This window comes from Pavona decussata, unplaced genomic scaffold, assembly GCF_977016875.1.
Source record: "Pavona decussata unplaced genomic scaffold, jaPavDecu1.1 SCAFFOLD_19, whole genome shotgun sequence".
Lineage (NCBI taxonomy): Eukaryota > Metazoa > Cnidaria > Anthozoa > Scleractinia > Agariciidae > Pavona > Pavona decussata.
The window spans coordinates 2,219,349-2,245,781 of record NW_028145442.1 but is presented as its reverse complement, the minus strand read 5'-3'; the positions used below and the strand labels follow the sequence as shown (position 1 = coordinate 2,245,781).

Sequence of the window (26,433 nt, the reverse complement as noted above, 5' to 3'; positions counted from 1 at the left end):
GGAATATCTTGGGTTGAGGCCTATTAACCACACGAGGAAAAGGAACTGAAGATTTTGATGACATAAGGCCCGGTTCAACTTCTTGCTCTTGACATGTGCCGAACCTCATGTAATTAAATCGCGGTTACGAAAAGGAAGCCTGAAAATAATTCAGGCTTGAACGGGCTTCGAACCCACGATCTCTGCGATACCGGTGCAGCGGTGCTCTACCAACTGAGCTATCAAGCGAACTGAGAGCTGGTCATTTTGTGAATTGGTAATATTCCCGTAGAGTTGAAGTGATGGAGTGAAATGTGTGACATACATATCCTTAATTTGAACTGCGGATGAAAGAATCGGAAGAATGTAAATAAGCAAAAGCTACTGTTTTTGCTAAATTTGTATTAGGTTCGGCACTTGTAGTAAGGGCCGTTTACACGCAGGCAGAAAAAAAAACAGGCAGGCAAAAATGGCATAGACCCGTAGAGTGGAACGGTATCCATATATGTTTTTGCTTTTTTTTTTTGGTAAAGTACTGAATACCCGCGCTGTTATGTTTATTTCCATCTTCCAAGACTTAGCAAGACTCACTTGACAAAAACAGAATGACTCCTGGGCAGGAGAAAATAAGACCAATTTAATTTGTAATTTCCACGTTGGTTGCTTGCTTTTACGTGCAAACCCAATAAAGAGTTCAAAATCGACTTTAATAAGCCTCATTAAAATATTCTCATCAGGATTCTCATAATGTTTGTCGAGTTCATGTTTTGCATGCGTGTGTGTAATTACAAGGTCACCGTTTGTTATGATGATAGCTACAAGTCAAAAAGTTTTATTAAACTGACCCCAGATCTCTATTTTTGTAGATTTATCTAAAATTCTATTTGTAATCCATATGCACGATCAAGTGGCCTATGAACAATTCCCTTGGAAGATTGAGTGGCGGCTACTTTTCTGCCGAAGTTATATAACCCGGCGGTCAGGCTGAAGGAAAAAACTGCGGAACAATGTCATTATAAAAGGAGCCTGCTTTTCAACGTTTCCAAGCCGGAAACTATTTTGTGTAGCAGATCATTTGGTAGTGTTTAATCTTTCGGCAATTCTTTTCGTTACTGTTTCCAAGTCGTAATTGCACAAACGCGGCCGAACACTTTCGTGATTCTTTATAAAAGAAAATACGTACAGACACATCTAAAAATACCGCCACTGTTGTGGGACGATTCTTTCAGGGGTAGTTACTGTGGCTGAAGCTAAAAGCGATCTTCTGGTATCACAGTTCAAGTCTTTGCGATCGTGTTAGGCATGTCTTTTAAGAAACTTTGTTCGGCATCGTCCCTCTTCACCAGGGCTGAGTTGCTCGAAGCATGGTTAGCGCTAACCATTGGTTAAGAGGTATTAAAATCTATAGGTTGTCATAGTATTTAACCCGGGTTAGCGCTAACCATGCTTCGAGCAACTGGGCCCCAGTGTATAGTTGGGTACCAGCGAATCGCTAGAGAAACCGGCCCAGTAGAAACGTTAGGGAAAATATATAATCATTTAGTATACCATTGGAAGGGGAGTTGTAAAAATTCTGATTTCTAGAAGGCTGGAGTCCTCAATGGAGACATGTTCGCGCATGCGGGAAAGCAAGTGTGATTTCACGCGGTTATTTTTACCGTAATCTTGACGCACAGTGAGCGGCGTCAAAACTGAAACAGGTGTTTGGGATGCGAAATGGGAGATATACAAGGCATCGTTTCTTCAGTGGCAATTTCCCCAAGCGGGGAAAATCTGAAGCTTTTATTAACACTAAGAAGCAAACTTACAAAGTTGCATAACTTAAAATAAATTATCACATAAACTAAATAAGTTCAAGAAACTTCGCGGGCTTAACTTACTGGTTGGATTGTTCGAACAGTGGAACATGCTTAGACTTGTCAGCTACGGCAACGCTGATTGCAATCCAGGACAAAATTGATTAAAAGGATTCAAATGGAAACTGCCTGCTTAAAGTCAAGGACTTAAGTATAAACTTCTGTAAATGACCGAAGAACTTTGACAAGGATTGTAGCAGACCACAAGTGAACGGTCACTGAAAGATTCTTCTCACTAACGGAATCAAATAACGTAGTGCTGCGTAAGAGAAATGCAATAATCTTTAGACAGCGTACGTTTATCACAGTTTGTGTTTAACATAACGGCCCTACTCTCCCTCTCCTCCGCAGAGGCTCGCAGTCCCCCGCGTTCCTCGATATTTCACTCTCTCCAGTCCCTTATTTGTGTCGGCTCGACCCCCGCGCTCCTCATCAGACATAGACATACATAGTTTAATCAAGATACAAACCTAAGTTACAAAGAAAAGGACATCTTGAAAGGGAAGTAAGGAGGTTATCCCTATGTTAATACTCTGCTTGATTTGTCTCCGCTCGAGCGCGAAAGAAAAAGGCCTCTGCGGAGGAGAGAGGTCCTACTCTTATGATTATGAGGCGCTTGAACACTCTTTGCAGTCCTTAATATGAACTGATTTTGAGAATACCCCACTATTGGTTGTTTCTTTCAATTTTGGTCATATGACTTAAAAATTTATTTAGTGGAAAGAAAATTAGCTGTGATCACAAAAACACCAATATTCCGCCACAGTGGTAAAAAGGAACGTTAGCTCTGCAATGAATACTCGACCACCTTCATCAGCCGCCCAGGATTTCTGTTCATACAAGTCATTTACCCTTGGAAAAATAGCAAAGGCTTTGCAAGAAATACATAAATCAATGCCTCTTTAAACCTCTTGTCTTCCATGTCACTCTTATAGTGCCTTTGTGGCTTTTATCTCTAGCCTGTTCAGTATAAGAGTTCAGTGTGTGGAGTTGGGACAAGATGGTGGCTGCTTTATCTCGCTATATATTGATCGAAAAAGGTTTGCTTAAACAAATTTCAGGCTCATGCTTGGTCTTGTATATGTTACTAGCTCGTAATAGCTGAAGATAAGTGAATCACTTCTATTAACAAGGGTTTGCAGAAGGCAACGACCTCAGTAAGTTCTTCTTTTCATCAATATCGGACCGCAGTTGGCGAATCCGGGCATTATACAAAGCCAACTTTTCCTTCTGTAGTTGAATTCCCCTCCTTAACTCCACAAGCTGTGGGCCGAGCTGCAACGCTTCAAATTGCCGTCTAGCTGAATTCACCTGTTCCCGGAGAGTAGGCAGACTATCGACATTGACTCGAGGCAAGTCTGAGGTTTCTTTGAGCAAGCGCCTGATCAGAGCGCGTAGCCGCTGAGCAGTAGTGTTTGCTTGAGCAGCTCGCCTCAGAAGAGTATCACTATTGTTTGAGACGTTGGAAGCCATAGAAGACAGGTTTTGGCAGAGTTTCTGTACGGGTTCTATTTCTCTCGCTATGAAGTTTTCCACAGTGCGATTTATCTCCGCGTTCGTCCCAGACGTTTCGTTCCGTAACTGGTTAGCAAGGCGAAGAGCTCTCTCCACAACCTTTGTAAGGCATAGAGTAATCATCGATCAATGATCTAGCCGGTATAGGGAAGTGGTTATTCCAGAAGCTAAGTGCAACTAAATGTGGCATTTTGGGCTAACATTATACAGTGCCATTGAAATCTGAGCTTATGTTTATAAGTGGAGGAAAAAAGCGTGCATTCAATTAAGACGAATAGTTATATACAGCAGTTAAGCTTTAGAAATGTGCTCTATACGGTAAAGCCAGATTTTCACTGGCGATGTAAGCATAAGAGTTTATTACTCAATAACGCAAGCGCAAATTCAAGGACAATACACCGATTAGCATGTATATGATCAGTTGCCCAAAACAAGTTTTTAGGCATTTAAAGGTAAACTGATTAGCTTATAGATAGTGGAATCTATTTGTTTTACTGACTGACTGAAAGCCTCCTGTATAATTTAAGTTATATCGCTTAAATGTAAGTGAAACAGTTTTCCGGGTAACGACGTTTTTAACCAATTAAGGCTTCAAAATTTAAAAATGAGCTCAACAACTTGCAACTTCTAGTGCACGATTTTCTGAGCTACAAGTACTCATAACCCTTGTTTTCTTTAAAAATTCCTTCAAAATAGCATCAGAATTACTTCTTCTTTCCTTCCATTCACCGGTGTTATTTCCTGTTACCATGTCCGACGCAAGCATAAGTGCTTTTTCCGTCAAGTTACTGGAGCAGTGACCAGGAGAGGATAGGGGAATTCCCTACTCCAGAATCTGTGAAAAGACTGGTACGAGTAAGGGATTGTGGGATCGTTTGGGTAGACGGGCCGACGAATAAGTGCATTTTTCGGCATTTATTCTGATAGCAGCTCTTGTTAAATAGTTTCACCTTAAAGTCAGAGTATTTCCTATGCAACTGACTAAAGAGAAATGTACTTATTCATCGGCGCAATATTCCCATCTGTCTACCCAAACGATCCCATAATCCCTGACTCGTGCCAGTCTTTCCGTAGTATTGCTGGTTTCCACGTACGATAAGCATAAATAAGCATAGGTGCAAGGTGACATACGCAGGCGCAGTGAATTAAAAGTTTGGCGCCAAAATTTTAAATCCAAGATGGCGAAAGCCGAGGAGATATTCAGCGACGAGGAAATGTTTCTGCTTGTTCTTCTCTTGTGCTTATGCTTGTGTTATCCCGGTTTACACGGGCGACGCAACAACGCAAACATAAGCGCAAGCACAAAAAAAAAAAAAAAGGAACGATTTCCTTTTCTTATGCTTGCGTCGCCTCGGTTTACACGTTGGTTTCTTGTGCTTATGCTTGCGTCGTACGTATAAACCAGCCTTTAGCTGTAGTGTTTCGCCTTGTATCTTCGTGACTTGTTTTCACATTGCAAAGCTAAATAACAAAAAGAAAGATATATTTACAAGAAAGCATACCTGTTGCTCGGACTCAGAACGATTCTGAACCTTGCTTCCAAATACCAAGGCCTCAGTAGCAGTAACAAGCGTGCTTGCAGACGACTCGTTCATCTTAGCTACTTCCTTCATAATCTCGTATGTGGTGTTCTGAATCCAAGGAATGTTCAACAGAGACTTGTTGGCAGAAGCCTGGGCCCGACGAGATTCAGTTTCAAAATCGCGCGCGACATGCAGCATTCTTTGCGCATTTCCGTAAACGTGGTTAGCCCTTGATACAGCATCGCGGGCAGCAGTTAGTGCGGCCTGAGATTCCTGATGGACTTGTGTACCATTGGTGAATACAGCTCGCACTTCGTTACCCAGGACTACTGATCTTTCAAGGGCCGCGTTGACCTGGACAATCACAGCAGTACTGGATTGGTATAAACCGCTAACTTGACTGCGGTATTGCGAGGTCAGATTCCTCGCATTGTCTGTTTCCCTCTTCAAGTCTTGCAAAGCCTTAACACAAACAGAAGAACTATTCTTAGCAAATACGAATAATGAAACGGTAAAACCCGTCGCAAAAGTGAATGTATACGCAAGATGGCGATGTTTTTGTTTAATCTTTCCATGGACCCTCGCACTTAAATTCGGTCACCTGCTTGCCAGGACAAAAATTCGTCATGACAAAAATTACGTTTGAGACGGTAATGTATCCTGTTCTACCGTTTATTCTTTTTTCTTAAGCTCCTTTTTCTGCCATCTCATCTGGCGACCGTTTTACTGGGCAATTAACCAAGATTTTTGCCACTTATAAACGTCGCGAAATAAAGGCACCAGGGTATTAACTTTTGTCACTCGTGTCTTATTTTCCGTTTAAACCTTTAACGCCCTAATATCAAAGAACAAATTCTCCTATATTGTCCCCATACTTTTCTTATAAAAGTACTAGGGAGAAGTTATAAAAAATATCAAGAAAATTCACCTTGGGTGATCATATTCTTAATGCTCGTGACCTCAGGGGTTGATTAAGGATTGATATCCAGTACAAGGAGAAATTTGATGCTCATCACCGTTAGGGCTTTATAGTAACTTACAGTTACCCTCCAATCTTGGGGTTTTTTTTTTAGCCTTCTTGGCCTTCAAAAAAAAAAAAAAAAAAAAAAAAAAACTCACGCAAGTGTAAAAGCAGTATTGGAGGTATTACCTGGGAAAGGAGGGGGGGGGGGGGGGGTCATGATATTTTAGGCCAAGCCCAAGGGGAGGATCAGGAAATTTCATTCCCATCACTAGGGAGGGTCAAATCATTTTCATCGCTCAATTTTAAATCTCCACCCCCTCCCCCCCCCCCCCCCTGTTTATTTCTGACCAGTCTCTTAGTCATTATTTTAGTAAGACTTGTCTAGATATTAAACTTACGCCGCTTCTATCCGGGTTTGCCTGACTAGCCTCATTTAACTTCTCTAAGCTGTGATTATGCGCTCTGTTTGCTATCGCAAGCTTATCAGACACCATCGCCACAGTCTGCTCTCCAAGAACCTTCACTGCAGACGCGTTCTCGTGCAGCACCCGCAACAAAGCAGCTAGTTGAGCCTGAGTATCGGTAGCATTTTGCGCCTTTGCAGTAGCCTTGTTTGCAGTCTCCACCGCGTACTCCACACGTTCGTGAATGGTCCCATTAGCGAGAACAGTGCGATTCTCTTCCTGCTTGATACTATGTGTAAGATTCACCACTTGTCCCCTTATTTGTGCGAGTGAGCTGGATAAGACTTCCGTCTGCTCTAGTTCCAGACTCATTGGAGTGCCCAACAAGCGTGACGACTCAGTGATGACGTCATTTATCTGCGTCATGGTCGCCTCAGCCTCCCTCCTTTTAGCTTCCACAATGCCAGTATAGTGAAGCGTTTCATTCATCGCGGTTGCCATAGTTTCGTTTAACCTCGCACTCAGATCGTTCACAGCCATAGTAAAACGCAGCCATTGAGATGTCGAGTTCCTCTCTACCTCCCGGGCGGGATTGATTGTTTGCGTTAATACGCTGACCTCGGCTGCAAGCTCGCGCAGGCGTTCAACAAATGTGTGGTTGTGGAGCATTGCGGGGTGGTTTGCGAGGGTGGAAAGTTGAACCTGTAGGGGCGGGATCTTGGCGCGCAACAAATTCACGTCTTCCTGAATGGAGGAATAACAGGGAGGACAATCTGCAATGGGAAATATAAAAATCAAAAGGAGGTTAAGCAGGATGGTGAAATTAAACAAACCTGATGGAAATAAGAGACAACAGAACGGCGTAACGCAAAGATCTTGGACTGTACACGGAGCGGGAAAGGAAAGGGAGGAGAAGACAAAGAAAGAGAAGGAAAGAAGGAAGGATAGAAACAAAAGGTTTGAGTGGCAAGCAATGAGAAGATAAGTTTGTTGATTGGATTTACCTTGACAGCTGAACAGCCCTATTGAGGTATTCCAACTGTTTTCTTTGCACGTATCACAGCGTCTGCCGCCAATGTTGGCTGTTGCATTACAGTTACACTGGCCCGTTACTTGGTCACACAAGGTATCGTTACCGAAAACAGTCCCGAGGGTATAACAGTCACAAGCTAAGGAACAAAATTACACAATAAACAGTAATGGAGCAGCATACTAAGCCGGACATGAAAGATTTGTGTTACTTTCCAAGTGGAACGACAAAAATGCAGCGAGGTAGAGAACATTTCAGACGCCGATAGAGAAAGAACCAATCCACATTTACCCATAATTCTTAGCGTAGGAAAACAGTAAAGACGCTCAAAAAAGCGCATAGAAAAGTTCTAAAAGCTTCTAACATAACAAACACAATGTTGTTGGCACATGCACGGTTGAATTTCGGAAAAATATGGCATTCTCCCGGGCCTTTTGGTTGTGTTAGGTTGCTAAGGTATTCGTGGTAAATGTACAGCCGCCATCTTTTTGCGCATTCTACTGGTTGTAAATCTCCGTAAAGCAAAATTACGATTCCTTTGAACCAATACGAAAATAACCCACATTGGGAAGTAAGCCGCTCGACAAACTGGGCAATGGCTTTTCCATTAACCGCAGACCAAGTTTATTCTCAAACGCTGTTTTTGTTGTTGTTGTTGTTGTTGTTGTTGTTGTTGTTTTTAACTCGACGAGAATATAAAAAGTAACTCTGTTCTATGTAACTTCCTAGGGAAAAAAAATTCCACAGCTCCGGAGGGAAACATCGCCTATAACTCTGGATTCGGACGAGAAAAAAAGCGCGCTGTTTGCGATTGGACGAGAACATATCAAGTAACTCTTCCATGTAACTTAATTCAACGGGAAAAACTACACAACTCCGAAGGGAAATGGGTCATGAGTGTAAAAACCGCGGAAAACTGATGTGCGTTTCACGGCCACAAGAATCATGATAATCTGGAATAAAACGTGGAAACCAGAGTAGTGCATGAAATCAAACTGAAACATTAACGACTGTGTCCTAATGTCACCAGTCAGTCAAGATTCGTAGTCCAAACCTTCAAGTCCATTTATTAGCTCGACTAGCCAGATCCGGAATTCAGCCTGTCTAGATGGGGTATGGATGGAAGCTAGACTTAAGTGCTCAGAGACGTACCTCGACAGCCGTTGTCTGACAGCCCCCAGTATCCAGGTTTACAGCGATTGCACTCCGGTCCTTGAACATTATTGGTGCACAGCTGACAGCGGTCACCGTATGTACCCACTTGACAATTCGTACACGCACCAGTCTCTCCATCACACTGTGTACTCCTGTTATTACACGAACATAGAACACAGCGACCAAAGGGACCGCTGCCATTTACTTCACGAGTAAATCCTGATAACAGAAAGAAAACAAGACTAGTTTTTCAGCTCGCAGGTGAGAAATTCCAGTAGATCCGCACCTTTGAAAAGCTCTGTGTTCATTGGACCCTTACAACCTGCAGCTGCATTGTTTTTTAGGGCTGGGAACATTGTTCTGTTGTTCGTTCTTTTGTCCCCTCGACCAACCATGTCAGACGTTGCAAACGGTGCATGTCGCCCCAGAAATGTCTCTTTTCTAGATTATTTCCAGGAAGGTCGTATTTTGTTTTGCCTTGAAAGAGAAACAACTAAAGCAAAACTACTGTAAATTAAAAGATTACAGCCAAACTTGGTCCAAAGAAAACGACCTGAAGAAAGATAACTGAGCGGGGCATTGACTAGAGAGTGAAAAAGAACTACAATGCAGTATCACATTTTTCTTGTCGAGTTATTTGCCTAAACATACCCTGGGTGCTAAAGACTTTTCATGCACGGTTTCCGGTTTCAGTCAAGTCTTTGTTTTGGTCGTTATAGTGACCCGCGCAAAAAGCTTTTTCTCGCGGCTTCGCCGCTCGTGGGTTCGGCCTTCAGCCGAAAAAGTGTTTCCGCCGCGCGCGTGCTCCTCCCTCATGAGCCCAAAGAGTGTGTGCGTACGAGGCCAGGCTTCGCGACCATAATTGTCCAAACCAGAGTCTTTCAATTCATTTACTAATGAACACATTCCCAGATAATCAAGAGTGACCTACCTTGCGCGCACTGTTCACATGACAGACCCGTGTAGTTCACGTGACAAGTCGCGCTTTCCACAAATCCAACCGTTACTTCTCCAGGTGTACCCAGACCGCGTACGGCCGTTTCTAAGGTGATCTCCTTGAATGTCACGTTCCCTCGAGGGTAAGGGTAGTACGTAACACGAATCTTTAGTGACGTCAGATCAGCCAGAATGGACTGGAATTCTAGCGGTGTAACGGACCTGCCAACCACGTGTGTTTCATCGAGTATCACGTGATAGGATGTGATGTTGGGAGAGGGTGAGGGTACAAGGTTCAACGCCACTTCTTTGGCTCCACTCACGAGCATGACATCGCCGTTTGCCACAGGTGGATTCTGACCATTACCAGTGTCTCTTATTTCCATCTAGATAAATGACACAGAAAGTCATTCATTAACACAAACTGGATGTATTTAAGTGTGGTTTTTTAGCGAGTGGTATCAAAGCACAGCAATGATGGAAGTATACGACGTTTGGTGACCGATTTAAATTTGTACTATCCGTTCCACTGATGAATTGAACAAATGTTCAACCGTTGAATTGGTTAGACCACTGATTTTCCCGCGTATCTGAATTCAACGGGTTTCACCCTGGAGAGGGCAGATTTTAGAGGAGCTGTTCCCTGCAACGGGGCCCACGTTTTCTCCCAGACACAAATTTCAATTCAGCTGTAAGTTCCTCCAGCCTAATTTAAAATAATTGTAATGAACTATTTCAAGTTTTCAGTACAGTGGAGACCCGCCTTACCACCACCCAGGCATTGAGCCATCACTATAACCTGATAACTGTTTCGTTTTCCATCGCCATCTCTCAGATGGTCGGTGGAAAAGGGAAGGTTTATTAAATTTACTTAAAAGACATGAAGCCAACCGTCGGTTTGTACCAAAATTGAGCAGTTGTTAAAAGAAACCCCCGAACGGGAATCGGTGTACTGAGTGCTCTACCAACTGAGCTATCAAGCCAACTGGAAGTTGGTCAATTTGTTTGGGAGGCGGGCACGGGACTAGCCTCTCACGCAGACGTTCTTAGGGGTTCGTCACGCGTTCCTGTTCGTGGGGCAGGAACGCGTGACGAGCCCCTAAGAACGTCTGCGTGGGAGGCTAGCACGGGACTTCAATTCGGAATTTTACGATAGCTACTTTCGGCAGACAGCAGAAATTGTTTATGCGCCGATCAAATCGAAACTTCAACATTCCCCCCCCCCCCCGGGCAAACCCCGGGCATTTGACTATTTTCTGTGCCCGGGAGTGGGGAATTTGACGGGTAAGGCCTTCCCGGGGGTGGGGAATTTGACCTTGCCTGGGTGGGGTGGGGAAAATTGAACCGGAAGCGTCGGGTTTCAAATCGCTTTTTTTTTTTTGGGGGGGGGGGGGGAGGAGGGGGCCGAAGTCGCTAACAGCTATAAACACGTGTTTGGATGAGATGGAAGAGTTTAAAGGAAGAGATACAGCATTACAAAAAAAGCTTACAAAAAAAAGGTCTTTAAAAGTGAGAGTCCTTAAATATTAATTATTTTTATAGATTGTATATAAACGATGTAGATTTTTATACAACGAGTCAAGCTGCGGCTTTATCCCGCAGTGAATAGTGAAAGAAATAAACACTGTCGAATGAAAAACCGCTTTGGCTTAAATTGCAGAATATCCTGCCACTTGAACAACATTCTACGTATATAATTTGTGTCTGCAGAGGTTTTTAGAATAGCCATAAAACAGCAACAAAAAAACGTCGAATGAAAAACCGCCGCTTTGGCTTAGACTGCAGAATACCCTGCCACTCAAACAGTCTACGTAGCCGGCTAACTCATTTTAACAACCTTTGCCGTGTTTCGGAGTTAGAAGTCAGCTTACACTTGCTGATTGTCATTGTCCGACTTTTGAATAAATTCAATTTCCAATCATTAGTTTCAATGTTAAAGTTGTGGTTTTTGTAGTAGGTAACTCATAGAGCCGACAACGATTGTTCTTTAGGAGGGGCATTTGACAGACAAATCCGGACGATAAGGTAGGGCATTTGAACACCATTTTGGCCCGAGGGGGTGGGAATTTGAACGATCCAATCTTCAAAAGTTCAAATGCCCGGGGTTTGCCCTGGGGGGGGGATGTTGAAGTTTCGAGTTGATCGGCGCATTATGGACATTGTAGATTTATAAACCTCATCATAAAATAATGCACAAAAAACCCACAAGCATCCTGAATGGCCAAAAGACAAATTTACCTTATGGAAACTTTCTATGGGAGAGCACACCAATGTGGCCCGGGTTCGATTCCCGGACGGCTCGGCGTTATATGTAGGTTGAGTTTGTTGTTGGTTCTCGTCCTTGCTCGAAGAGGTTTTTCCTCGGGAACTCCGGTTTTCCCCTCTCCTCAACAACCAACATTTCCAAATTCCAATTCGATTGCTCGGAGCATTAGCATTTATTGATAGAGGTCTAACCAGCCTCACAAACCCAAGGGTAAATAAAGTGATTACTTTTTAACGGAGCGGATAGAAAACACTTCGTAACTTCTGGAGTTTATTGCTATCTCAATAGCAACACTCGATACAAATACTTTCATCTTCATTCATTTTCTCTCCCATAAATAGAGAATTCGACTTACTTTGACATGGAGGCGTTGGCCATAAGATCTAAACTGTGTGCCAAGGAACAAAGATGGAGCCGCTATGTAGACCATTGATGGTGAAGAAGGGGAGGTGACAACCAGTCCATTGACTGAGGAGATGTTGTGTGGAACAGGGCTACCTGTGCTGTTTACAACCGTCCAGTTAAATACTGCAACGACAACAACTAACGTCACGTATGTGTGCTTGCTTCCTGGTTAAACCTACTGAAGGCCCGCTAAAACGGTTTCAACATTTGCTTCAACATGCGTTCAACACAGTTGTTGAACCAAATGTCAGGGGCGTTTGAACAGGTCGTTCAACATTGTTGAAAGCGTAAAAAATGATAAAAGTTTATTGAAAGCGTGCTGAATCAAATTTACATTTCCTTCGTTCTTAAAAATGTTCAATGGCGTTAAACCGTATGAACGCTCCGTTCATCCAACATTTGCCCAACATCTGTTCAACTTTTGTTGAACAAATGTTAGTGAAATGTTGAAACCGTCTATACAGCCTTAAAACTATGACATAGAGGAGAAGTGCTCCTTGAGCATCAAGAGGAAGGTGTCTAGTGATTAGGTTATTTTGATTTTCGATTTTTTTGGCCCTGTTTTTCTTGAAAACGAAACAAAAAACCAGCGAAAAAATCACAGAACAGCATTCTTCATGTCAAAACAACAGGTGAAAACAAGTCCGTATGTAAAGAATTAGCCGGACATCCTGTGAAAAAAATTCACCAATTGAAAAAAGTGATATACGCCCCTTTTGCGCGAATCCCTTCAAATGCTATCAGTTTTAACTAGCCGGTAAGTGCAAGATACCTGTTTCATTGATGAATTGACTTGTAATAGATGATGCTACAAATCCATTGGCTGATGTACAGCTGATAGCTCGACCATAACCAAAACAGTGCTGGCATCCACGTTGATTGGCACTGTCCAAGTTAAACGTGCCAGACTTACAGCTGTCGCAGTTAAAGCCTTGAACATTTTCCTTGCAATGACACTCTCCAGTAGTCACGTGACAAGCAGAGTCCAAAGATCCAGCACTTGAACACTGACAACCTAGAAATAAGTTAAGGACGTTATAAAAAGTACATTTCTTACGAATTTACGGAATAACAGCAGACAAGAAATAATCTTCAAATCAGAACACACGGTTTTAAGTTTGAAATACATGTTTTGGATTACTTTACATCCATCTTCAGTTTTGAATGCAAATAGAAACGGTAGTTGGTGGTAATACAAAATACAACGTGTATAGAATAATAATTACTAAAAAACAACATGGATATGAATAAAGGAAATCAAAATGAAGTTGTAGATTGACATGATTGACTTGTTTGTTGAACAAAGGTTTTTCCCACCCAATGTGTAAAGCTTCCTTAATTTTGAGTTGAAAGGACCTGGAGGTGGTGTCAAGAATCGAGACAATCTTCTGAACACAAAGCTTTGCATGTTTCAGACCCAATGAGGTGCTGAAAGATAGGCAAATTCTTATCAAATGTTATTTCTTATGATAATGCATTCCCCCAACCTTCACCTACTTCCTTATATGAGTGGTAAAGATCTGCCCAGCCGTAAACAAAGGAAAGGGAAAGAATTTAATTAAGCTTCTTTAATCTGAAATTATGTTACAAAAATAATTTTCCTGTCCTGCCTTTGAATTGACCATTTTGACTTGAAATAAAGGGTATGTTTCAGAAGCAATATCCAATATGGGGCTGAATTAATAATTAACAATTATTCCACGGGCGCGTGTTGGATATGAGATGATAGATAGCCAACGAGGCGCGTAGCGCCGAGTTGGCTATAATCATCTCATATCCAACAAGCGCAAGTAGAATAATTGTTTTATTAAAAACAATCAAGTAATATTGGTAGGTCTTGCTGATTTCGTTTTCAAGAGCAACCAGAAAACAATTTATGGTCGCTACTTCTCAGGCATGGTATAAATAATAATGGCTCATATACCATGGCCGCTAGGCCAATCAAAACCCTGAAATTGCATTATACAATGATCCAGTTTTTAATAATAGGCAATATTTTGGTCCAAAATAGGCTGTCTGAAGCTCTGGGCTTACACTATGACAATTTGAGCCAGGGTGAACGATGTTGTGCAAGTCAGATGCAGTTGGAAAGAAACCAAGAAAAAAAAAACAGTGTTAATGGAAATCCAACCTAACATCTTTATGATAAATCTCTGGGAATTGATAGAAACACTAATATCAAGTTCTTAGAGAAATCAGAACAGCTGCATTCAATAATTTGCATTCACAGCTGACACATAGAAATTGATTTCAATACAGTGTTCTTACGTCTGCATCCAGAAGAAGAGAATCCATAAAAGCCAATATCACACGAGCTACAGGTACGTCCTCCCACACCAGAGCGACATGGACACTGCCCACCATAAGCCGTACACTGTGAGCCAGCCACAGTACCAACAGGATCACAGCCACATGCTGTAGAGAGAATACACAATACAGATATACAGTTAAGTTTTCCTAGTGTGGTAAGCTGGGGTATTCTAGGGGCTGATCAAGATTCATGTTTTTTCTCCTTGGCAAGTCGTGTTGCTGATATTTGTGGGTCAATCTTGCCTGCCTGTGATTTTTCCGTAAGTTCATTCCTTTGCCTTTGGAGGTACTCTTGAAGGTACCCTTGAACGTCTGGAAATTTTACAATCCATTTGACTTACAACCAAAACGTCTAGATCATATGCTTAAACGGTACAATGTAAACGCCCTTTTAGCTCTCCCAAAACAATGTTCTATTAATGCCAATAAGAGTGAAAAATTTATCTTATGGTTTTGCTGTAAATACAAAGAGGGAAAACAGAAACTTACCCAAGGTACCATTATATACTTCTGTACTGGCAGAAAACACCAGTGCCCTGCAAAAAGCTGGTTCTGACTGCACTTGGGAAAGAGATGTCTTTGCCTGCACACACCTCTGCAGCTGGTTTTGAGCATCTCTTCCAGACTCTGTGTAAACTCTTGTAAGGTTGACAGCAGGAATGAAGACCAGTGAGTCCACAAGAAAAGAGCAGTTATTGCTACCACCTGTGCTGTTGTAAGTCAGCGTAAAGTTGTGCACTTCACCTGCAAACAGCTCTACAGTGTTGAGTGATCTCCATGCTTGCCCAGAACCTCTTGGTAACTGGTCCAACAAGAACATGAATTCTACACTCTTATTCAAACTGACAGTTTCAACCTTCAAAATGAACTTTGCTGCAGACCCAAAGTAGCAGTTTGAAGAGATGCTGTATCGGATAACAGCATGGTACCGATGGCTGGCCAAGATATTAGCTATGCTGATATCACCATATTGACCTGGAAGGAAAGTGGCATAGCCTGTGCCAGTAAAGGCCACTCCGCGACCCTCAGATGGAGTCAAGGCAGTAAACGTGCCATTCATGTCTTCAGCTTCAACTTTGATGAAGTCCAGGAATGGATAAAAACGGCCTTGCTGAGATCTTTCACAGCGACTACCTTCAACACCAATGCGGCAAGAGCAATATCCTTGGAAATGAAACAAACACCATACTTTAAACACTTCTTGTATGACTTTTACACTAGATTTGCAAGGTAATGCATTTAAAGAGAAGATACATTTTCAAGGACTGCTGGTGAATGGTTATGGTGAATTTTCTGATTAGAGTCTGAAAATGTTTTCCTAATGAGTACAGTTCAGAAGAATTTCAAGCTCAGACTTAGCTACTCTTTCACCTTTTTTTTTTAAATGCAACATTTCTGAATTCATCTTGTAAATGCTTGTTGCCAGGCATTCTCAGGGCAGAGACAAAAAGCAACAACCTCCTTAAATTGTTGTTTTCATATTTTATTGGCATAAAAAAGCCAAGCCAACACAATAATTAAAACAAGTAAATACAAATGCTTCTTTACCTAACAACTTGTTGCACTGAGGAAAAGCCCCGCCTAAATCACAGGGGCACGGCATGCAATCATCTCCCTTGTTTATTGGGAAAAAGTAGAAGCCATCTTTGCACTCGTCACAGTATCTGCCTTGGACACTCATCCTGCATGGGCAGTCCCCTGTATACTGCTCACACTGTACAGTGTTGTTAACTGTACCAAAGCTATTACATCCACAGGCTAAAAAAGCAGAAAAAAAATGCCACATCTTAAAACCAACCAGTGGAGTTTCAAGCGCCTGACACTAAACTTGAAATGAATTGAAAATTGAAGCAAGCACATGCTAGTTGTAATTGAGGAATGGCCATTGGGATCACCAAGCTTGTTTTCCAGTTAATAGTTTTCAAGCACTCTGAGGTACAGCGTTTCATCCTATGGCTATCAGCTCCTGTGTTGGGGGTGTTATCACACGGGGGAGTGAGAAAAGTGAGAGGAAAAATTGGGGTTCTCTCTTGTCATTTTCCAGAACCTCTATCACTATCGCAGTCAAACACACACTAAAACAATATCTTTCAAATGCCCATTTTTTTTTTTCAATAATCAGAGTGTTAATTAAAAATAATTGCTCTTTTAGACTCTAGATTATCTGATACCACTGATCAATAAGAATTCCTGCTAAAAGATATCCTATTTTAAACCAGAACTCTCTCTGGGTATATACTCAGCTTATTCATGAAAGCACATTGCCCTGGTTTTAACGACCTACACAAATTAATGTAAAAGCTAAGGAATACTGTGGAAGGGTAATTTATTTTGTCACAGAGGGAAATCTAACCTCTACATTCCCCAGGTGGGTTTAATCTGTATCCCCAGTATCCTGGGATGCACTGATCACATTGGCGTCCAAACACATTGTTCTTGCACTGGCACTGTCCAGCTACCTGTGTGGGTGTAGCCTCCTGCAGACATGAGCCATCATTTGTAATACCATCAGGAAAACAGTTACATGCTGAAAAGAAAATTGTAGATAATGAATCCGGGTTAGCAGCTAATTCCTGTTAAGCAATGTCACTTGCCATTTCCCAGAGGGCAGAAGCTCAACAGGAGTTTGACTGTACATGAACAGAGGAACTACAAACACAGTGAAGTGGGGGACCAGGAGTATGAGAACACAGGAAAAAAAGGCTGAGTGGGACCTTGGATAGAAGGGGGTGGAAACTGGGATAAAACTTTATCAGTGTGAGGGGTGGAAGAAAGAGGGAAGACATTTTGCAGCATAACCTTACGAGATAACTTGTCTGAGCAATTCACAAAATAGCTGACCTTTATCCTACACTCATAACAAATAACATCATATTCTTCTTTTATATAGTTCTTGCAACTCATTCCCTTAGTTCTTTTTATTTTAAATTTCTTCATTTTCTGTTCCTCACCTGTTATTAATTTAAAAACATCATTATGTAATATGGAGGCCAACTAGAAAATCGGATGGTTGACTTGGCCTCCATCCTCAATCGCTTCTTCAAAATAATTCAAAGCACTTTACCGGATTTTACATAACAAAAATGTAACTTATAATATTTCTAATTAGCCATGAGGAAATAAAGGTTTTTGTTGTTGTTATTATTATGTCATTATATTAATTTTGCAACATGGAAGCCAGCGAGGATGTAATGGGTCAGGAATAATGGGTACAGAGAGTGACACATTCAGATTCCTCTCCACTGTGCAGGGTTTATGACTAAGTAGTTCTACTGACTTACCAGCACAAGTGTTTGGATGTTCTGTTGTTACACTTGAATTTCTGTAAAACTTTGGCTGACATTTCTCACAGTGCTGCCCTTCAGTGCTATGCTGACAACTGGTACAAATACCAACACCCAAGGTATGATTGTATGTACAGGACAATCCATGGTTATTACACTGGCACTCTAAATTAAACCAAAAGAGCCACCAGCAGTGAGACAATTACATTGCAAGGTAACATTGAAACAAGTTTAAAAAACGTTTTCAGTTTATACTGCAAGCATAATGGTCCTTTGTTTCCTCGGTTTGTAGCTAAAGTGGAAAATAATAATGTAGAAATTAAGCAAATCAAATGGAAAAAGAAAGAGACTGCTCACCCTACTTTCAGTTATATCAGGTTAACTGGATTACACTATTAAAAAAAAAAAATTGTTACTGCTATATATGCACATGGATTACAATTTATCATGAATCCCACCCCTCTGACTTCATCCTGACTTCATTGGCCAAAAAGGTCAATAGCCAGAAACTCAATTCCGTCAAATGAAAATAAACTATTCCCTGCAAAAATACCTCCATATTAAAGGTCACCATCCTTATGGTCACACTATGACTAAATTCAGTTACATTAACAAAAGTGTTAGTTCACTAAATAAAGATACTATAAAAATATATAGTAATCAAGAAACAGTACTAACTATACAGTCAATACCTTGGCATTCATTAGCATGGGTTGCATTGGCTGGCATCCATGGACGATTATTAAACATCAGCTTGCATGTTTCACAATCACGTCCTGCAGTATTATGTTCACATTCACATGTTTCCTCCATGCGAGGACCAGTACAGTACTGAGCATGCCCATTACAGTTGCACCGTCCTGTAATCACAATATCTGAAATGGCATAGTAGTATCTGTTGAGATATTCCTCTGTTGGAAATAAGCCTCCAAGGCCATCCGTAAATGGTTCCTCCAGTCTGACACGCACATTTGTCGCAAGCATGAAGTTCTGCATGTCTTGATCAAAGTAACCACATCCTGGCTCGTACCTTGAATCAAATCTGTACTCGACTTTTCCATATCTTGGCGGATACTGTCCACTGAAATCTTCAGTGCATGTGATATTAAAAGGACTGCTTTTAATAACAGGAGCTGTTCCAGGCATGTTGTATGACTTGTCACAATCAGATGCAAAATATTGCAAAACTGTCCATGTTTTCCCATAGTCCTTTGACTTCTCCAGAAATAGTTTCAGTGGTCTTTCATTGTAAAATCTCACTATTATACCACCAGATATGTGGAAGCTTTTACCAAAGGACAGCGTTATATTTACCTTCAACGGATTCTTGTTAGTAGAAAGGCCTTGGGAGTTTGTTTCCCACCATGTTTGAGATTGCCACCAAGTTACCTCCCTGAGGACATACGGAGTATCAAATTCATTGTTTACCATAAACTCTGGTGGATGTTGCTTAGTGGTGCTGTTTGCATCACATTCAAAGCATTGACGTCCTGGGCCAAGCTCGCAGAAACCAGCAGCTGGCTTGCCACAGGTGTTCGTAGATGAAATGTTTCTCAAGTAGGCCATGTTGGTTGGTGAGGCCATGCAAGGACGAGGTATCCTCCTCTGGGAATCCGCATAGCAGCCATTGAATTGACAAGTAGCATCCCCTGATGATATACTGAAGAGAAGCAACAGAGGATGCATAAATAGTAAAACCATTGGCTTGTAAATTTTCCTATTCTGTAACGAGGCCATGCTATTCAATACATTCAAAGGCAACCAGGCTAAGCGTTGAATCATTTAGATAACGGTTTATATTTACAAGGAAGCCAAATCAGTTTTCAGCCGAAGGAAATCATGAAATGCTACAGTTGATTCACATTTTTACAGCAGCTTGCGGGGATAAGCGAGAATAATTGAAAGTGCTCTTGCCCCTGTGGATATTAGTTACCACAGAGTATTTTGACATATGCATTCATTACCTTCATTTGCTTGACGCTGCGGTTTACTTTTGCAGGTACTTGGAAACTACCCAGATCAAACCTCCTGGCGTGTACGGGTGGCTGACAGCTCTTGCAAATTTTGCAAACTTGTTTCCAGGTAAAAACCACGATTTTTAACCTCAAACTATTCGTTTTGACTTGCTTTTTGAAATTTTCCACCTGACCAATGTAAAATGTGTCTTCTAGCGCAAAAAAAGCTTTCATCCTTTAGAAAAGGGTTAAAAGTGGGGGAGGAACATTCAAGTTTTCCGCCATTTTCCGCGCATCGCATCTGGTAGACTGTTACTTTAGGCGTAGTATTACATGACGTGTGGAGAGACCGCTAGCCACTTTGCCGCCAATATTTCCAAAATGGCGAATGTTTTTCGATGTTCAAGACATCTTTTGAGGAGACCGTTATGCTTGTAAGTGTTAAAAAAAACTCTGGAATTTTGAGATTTAATTCAGATGGTTTTGAATTTTATGTTTTGCTCGATCTGCCTTATCGTCTGCTTACGAGCAATTCGCTCTGTATAAACTTGTAAAAACAAAATAATGCCACGGGTGCATCGTATAAGCTAAAAAATATATCCTATAATTGCGTTACTGTTAGTCTTTTATATTGTAATGGTTTTATGGGGTGTATCTATGCTACAATGTAAGTATCCATGACCGTGCTCAACTTATAGATTACAAAAACATCTGCCATCATAAAAACTGCATGCTAATTAATCGCATGTAATAGTTCCGACCCAGTCTGCGTGCAAAGAAATCAATACAGGGCCATTAATTCTCTTTACTGTGTGTTATACAGTTTTGAACCTTAACCTGGGTGAGGAGTTGGAGGTACGTTATTAAACCTTGGGACATGCTGTGCCTGACCGTTAATTATGCAGCTTTTTTTCATTTTCCTGTCCTATTTCAGGACAATAGATCAAAGTATACAGATACCAACAATATATTTCTTTCTCCAAAAATAACTAGAGTTGGGCTTCCATTTTACCTCACCCTCTCAGAAACATTTAGCTGAAAAAAATATGCCAATATGGTAATACCACCTGCAGCAATGACATCTTCCATTTGTTTACTCACCTTCACACTCCAAACATTGTATTTGTCTGATTTAAGAGTTGCTTACTTTTCCGGCTAAAAAATAGGAATTCTTTGTTATCTGTCATTACATTTTAGTTTATGTTTTGTTGTCATCATTGTTCTAAGATTAACTAAAATTCTCATCAGTTAGGAATGGGGTTAGGTTTATGCTGAATTCGAGACGTTACACAATGGTGAGAAAAGCATTTTTTTTAAGTCCAAACTTCAACAACCTTGTAAGTGAATTTGAGCTTTTGAGACAGCTTTGTGTAAACTTCAAAACTACCAGACCCATGAAATTTAATAAAAAAAAATTTGCTGAGTCTATGCCAAATTAGGCAGACTTTTTATTTTACTCCAAATATAATATATAATTATTGCTCCTTACAAAATTTAATATTCCAAGAAAGTAATGACTAATCACTCTTAGCATTGAAGCATCCTTGGCTAGCTTGATCAAAACTATTTATTGTTTGCAGAATCCCAAGACGATTTGAACAACACAGTGTAGAAGTAGAGCCATTGAAAACAACAGTTACTTTCATCACAGATGTCAAAGAAAAAGATGGCATGAGAAGCTACCCTCCATTTGTTAAATCATATAGCTCTCAAGGTTTTAACATCAAGGGTATCAAAGTGTTCGGTTCTGTAGCAATCCTTCCTACAATATTTTATCACTGGCGGGTAAGAACTTTTCCAAGATTTGCAGGGTTTTTTTTTCTAGTTTTTGTTGGTTGGAGAGAGGGGAGTTGTTGCAAGATGTAGGAAACCGACAGGAGAAAAGAGGGTGGGAAGTGGGATGTCCAAGGTAATGGAAAGTAGGGAAAATAAGTGAAAACATTTCACTTAACTGGTCTACGACTGAAAAGAAGCATCCACATTGCTTACCTAAAGTTTAAAGCTGTCTGAATTTTGCAATTTATGTACATACTACTAAGGTAGACTGCTCACAAATTGATTTCACTGAATTGTGTGACAAAATGTTCAAAATACTGATAATCTTGACTGTTTTGTATGATATCCAAAAACTTCTCCTGTGTGTTTTGGTTTGTGAAAGTGGTACAAAAGTAAATGATCTGTAGTCAACTTTTGCATGCCCATTTGCCAAAAGAGATGTCTTCTAAATGTTGGCAGCAAATTTGTAAAAGAGCCAGAAATTAATATACAACCTTTATTGAACTTGGTTGATCAGTCCATGCTGGGAAAGTGTTGGTTTTGTTCTTTTTTTGTTGTTGTTGTTTTGTTTTGTTTGTTGTCATTTTTGCAAGTTTACTATGAGGAGATATATTTGGAATTTTACAGTATGGGAAGTAGAAGGTTCACACCTCTCTGTCCCCCCCTCCCCACTCCCCCCCTTACTAGGGCCGCTTTGTTTGAGCTGATGCTCTCTTATGTGTTTCAAACTTGTGTTTATAAGGCACTGTCCTGAGTTACGTGTAAAATGGCATGAGTTTCTTTGACATGATGCATACATGTAATTATGTGCCTGCTTTAATTTGTTTAAAGGTCAAAAGACCAGAAGATATAACAGCAGAGAGTCTTGCCCTGTTCACAATAATGGAGCCTCCTATAGGTATGTAACTTATATATCAGGTAGAGAATCAAACATCAAAATGGTACAAATATATAGCTCCAGCATTACAGGTGCCTGACTACAGGGGCACCATGGTTGAGTGGTTAGAGGTGCGGATTCATAGTCCCAGGTTTGAGTCCCCTGACACTGACCACTAGCTTGGATTTGTTTGGGGGTAGTCCCTTGTTCAAATCCTCGGCCACGCTAAATGTAAATAGCCAACTGCTGAGCCTCCCTGCCAGTTGGGATTTTTAAAGAGTTTCTCTTCTGTTTTAGGTTACCCTATACCTTCAGAGGTGTCTCGCGTTTAAGCGATGTAGCGCGTCCAGTTTAAAATGTAGATACCTAAACCCCTATATCAAATAAAAGCTTATAGAGCTGGCTATCAAACTATACCAAGAAGTTTGAAATAAAATGAATTGTCAAATTTTTCACGACCTGTAAATGTGAGCGTCCGAATCACCTTTTTAAAGCTACAAGTCAAAGCGAATTTTCTTTTTCGCTAATTTAATTTGCTCCTCAGTTTCCGAACCCAAAGCGCTAAAAAAACATGTCTGCGTTTTGCCATGTTCAATTGCAATGAAAAGTGATAGAGCATTTTCGAAATAGGATGAAAAAAATGTGGAGTGCTTGTACAAAAATCGCAGACACGTTTTTGTTGTTTATATGTTAAACAAGCTACTGTCAAAATTTGAAGGCAAACGAACAAATTCCGTTTGAAGTGACTCCTCCAAATGAAAAAATTGATTCAAGAAAACAGCGCTAAACATACGGCAATTCATTTTATTTCAAAATTCTTGGTTTAGTTTGATAGCCAGCTCTATAAGCTTTAATTTGGTATAAGGATTCAGGTATCTACAGTTTAAACCGGACGCACTACATCGCTTGGACGCGAGACACCTCTGAAGACACCTCTGAAGGTATAGGGTAACCTTAAAATATTTGTTTGATTACCTGGCCCCAGAAGCTTCTAGCTTTAAATATAACCATGTATAAATAAATTTACGTTACTTTACTTTTTACTATAACTGTGGGAGATGTTAATTGAAGGGTCTACTGGAAAATGGGCATGACTAACTATTTAGCATTGGAATCCAAATTTCTCTAAACTTGCTCTAATTTGGCATGAATGCAGACTGACCAGTTATTGTGTCAGAAACATAGTTCCATATTTGCATTGCAATTTAAGGGCTCGGCTAAGAAGTGAACTGTTAACTTGATGCTTGAAATATTATTTCCTAAATTTTCTAGCTGTTTAAAGCTAAGGAAAAAGTTATAACAAAGGTTCTACCATGATCTTAAGTTTTTTTTATAATCCCTTTAGTGCTTTACATTTTTCTCTAGTCCCCTCAGGTGTATAAAATTAATGGGTACCAACAAACTAACAACAACAACAACAACATTAACAACAACATTAACTTTATTTTTACAAACTGAACAAAAGGCCTTTGTAGCCCGCAGTTAGCAGAGCTATTCTAGGCCGGCTACTTAAAAACTGAAACTGAAAGGGAAATGAAAGGGAAGTGTAACAAACTGAAAGGGAAATGTAACAAAATACCGGGGAAAAAATTGGGCTGTATCGGCTGTGTTGAAAAAGTTAATTCCTTCACCAGAGCAAGCATCCTGACCAAGGGCTAATCCTTGAAATATCATCCATCCAGGGGGTTCATCCATCCCAGGAAAGTAACAAAAATACTCGTATTAGTTTAAATGATGGACTTCCTCCAGGCTGGTTAGTACATACTTAGGCTTCTCATATGACACTCAACTGGAAAGAAACATGGACAGCACCATGGGGAAGCCTGCTTGTACACTATACAGTGTAGGTAGTAAGTTTACAAGAACCCTTGTTTGTCCTTGTAAACTCACCCGTTTTGACTTCCTTCTGACTCAACTATATGCCCCTGGGTCTATGAGAATGGAACTTCATTAATCTGTGTGCAGTTTTGACAAGTGAAATAAGTGAGTGTGAACAGACTCATTTTATTTCATATTTGCTGCAGAAATTGTGGTTGTGGGGACAGGAGAGAAGCTGTGTCGCCTGGACCCTAAATTACATACCTACATGAGAAAGCAGCACAACATTCTCTTGGAAGTTCAGGATACCGTAAGTTGTGTTATTTTGGTTTTACAGTATTAAGAAAAGCAGTAGCAAAACTGTCATTGGCAACCCAGTCACAGCTAATAAGTTCTGTAACATTGGGAGAAAAACCTACTCCCTTGTCTCTGTGTACTCATTTTTAAAAGAAGATACACAAGGTTCTTAAGGGGTGTAGAAATGACAGAGACCTGCTGAGATGTCACCTGAGACATACCCTTCAGTGGCATATTTATTTTGGCGACACCCCTTCTATCTTTTGTCAAGAATGATATAATAAGGCCCAAAAGCCCAATTTCTGTCTTAAAATTTTCTAAGATCCTAAAGACTCCCAATGTCCACCCCTGCCCTAATTTTTCCAGGGCCCGTTTCTCGAAACTCCCAGTAACTTACCAGGCCTGATAAGTATATTTTTAAATGTTTTTTTCGCCAATTACACAGTGATTACAGACATGGTACTTGGCCAATGTTTTCATAGAATTAAAAGATTTTAAAATTTAATATTCAAAGCTAACAAAAATTGACTACTGTTAAGAAACATTTATCACCAAAATCACTTGTCGGGCCCGGTAAGTTACCGGGACTTTCGAGAAACGGGCCCCATGGTCCCACTTTACATGAAGTTCGAGTTCAATCACTGTCCCTGAAAACATTTTGAGCTGGGACAGTACACAAAACCTTTCACTGGATATGTGCTCAAACTAAAATAGCAGACTGTTTCTGGCAACATCAAATAATGTCATTTCTGTTTCTGGGTTGCAAAACAAATTGTCTACATTCAAGATTCTGAAGCAACCCCAAATTTGGCGAGTTCAGACAGGAATTTCAAGATTGGAATGACATTTGCTGTAGCCTGTCATTTTTTTATGGATGCTTGATTTTTATGCCTCTCTTGAGCCTGGTCTCTTCCTGTCATCAAGTTAGGGCCTCAATAATTAATATTTCCCTTTGCAAGGCTGAACGTCAAACCCTGTTCTTTACCTGATTCTTTAATACAATGTTATTATTAAATATTGTTTTTCTTTAGGCAAATGCAGCTGCCACATTCAACTTTCTTTTGGCAGAAACAAGGTTGGTTGGAGCTGTTTTAATTCCACCAAAGTCAAATGATCTTGATGAGTGAGCATCCACTGTTAGACTGTCTCTATTATGTGGATAGTGATTCCCTTCTGGATTGGGACTCCCAACAAACAGAAGATAAGTACAACAGGAAACAAAGCAAGAACTTGACACACAAGACAATCCACAATGAATGGAATTTAAAAGATCATTACCTTGAAGTCAACTATGGCGCTAAGCTTTGTACCAACCATCTTTCCATTTTATTGTTGTATTACTGTCTCTCTAAGAGTGCTCGGTTGTCTGTGATGACAGTTGCTGGCTTGTTCGTCTGTGTAGAATCATTCTTCAAATCCACTTTACCCTTCAATTCTTGATAACAATTATCAACAGTCAACTCTTAAATAATTTAAGAGTTGTGAATAATTATTATTGACACTTAATTTTCAATATACCATATCTCTTTTTCTATCATGTTTATACTTGCAGTTAGTTATTTTAATCTGGTAGGATTTATTTTGTACACTGATTACACTTGGTTTTACTGAATGAGGAAACAGGTAAGTGAGGAGTCATAGAAGACATGTACATTTTATTTTTAGAATTAATTACATTACAAAACTTTGGGGCTATTCTAAGGTTCGTTTATTCATACTTGTTCAATTGTTAAAATATTGCAAACAGTTTGTTTTATTTAACTTTGAACAGAAAGCAAAGGTCTTTGCTTACAATGAAAAAAAATTATTACTTGGTGGCAATTTTCACACTAGCTTATGAGCAGACAGTTCATAATTATATAGGACTTTTAGGCAACCTGTACATTTAATAGAATTCACAATAAATAATTGAGAATGCCGGATTAATTTAATTCATTCAGTGTTATGGTAATTAGGGAGGGGTGAAAAACACATCAAAACAAGGCAAAGGGTTACATCCTGAACAGGGTCACTATGCTTTAACAATTTGCTGTTCTCAACTGATTTTACAACACCTTAGGCTGATTGTCCCCTTGGGATTTGC

The 26,433-nt window shown here is 40.4% G+C and overlaps 2 protein-coding genes across 3 annotated transcripts; one reads left to right on the top strand and one right to left on the bottom strand.

The window, feature by feature from the left end:
* Positions 1 to 1,717: 1,717 nt before the first annotated feature.
* On the bottom strand, positions 1,718 to 19,730 carry LOC146487019 (laminin subunit beta-2-like). Of its 2 annotated transcripts, XM_085091508.1 has the most exons (15): positions 19,592 to 19,730; positions 18,320 to 19,287; positions 17,625 to 17,792; positions 16,697 to 16,870; positions 15,892 to 16,101; positions 14,833 to 15,507; positions 14,302 to 14,448; positions 12,806 to 13,048; positions 11,984 to 12,156; positions 9,358 to 9,748; positions 8,424 to 8,645; positions 7,246 to 7,410; positions 6,236 to 7,014; positions 4,853 to 5,335; positions 1,718 to 3,449 (listed from the first exon to the last, which is right to left on the bottom strand). In XM_085091508.1, the coding sequence occupies exons 2-15, from the start codon at positions 19,209 to 19,211 to the stop codon at positions 2,961 to 2,963; spliced, it is 5,211 nt and encodes a 1,736-aa protein (XP_084947634.1). In that variant the 5' UTR covers positions 19,212 to 19,287; positions 19,592 to 19,730; the 3' UTR covers positions 1,718 to 2,960. The 2 variants fall into 2 exon arrangements, with proteins under 2 accessions (XP_084947634.1, XP_084947626.1); XM_085091500.1 differs by lacking the exon at positions 19,592 to 19,730 and having other exon boundaries at positions 18,320 to 19,550.
* A 175-nt stretch (positions 19,731 to 19,905) lies between these two features.
* On the top strand, positions 19,906 to 26,272 carry LOC146487018 (NADH dehydrogenase [ubiquinone] 1 alpha subcomplex assembly factor 3-like). The gene is made up of 5 exons (XM_085091575.1): positions 19,906 to 20,016; positions 21,163 to 21,367; positions 22,190 to 22,256; positions 24,260 to 24,363; positions 25,382 to 26,272. The coding sequence occupies exons 1-5, from the start codon at positions 19,916 to 19,918 to the stop codon at positions 25,475 to 25,477; spliced, it is 573 nt and encodes a 190-aa protein (XP_084947701.1). The 5' UTR covers positions 19,906 to 19,915; the 3' UTR covers positions 25,478 to 26,272.
* Positions 26,273 to 26,433: the final 161 nt, after the last annotated feature.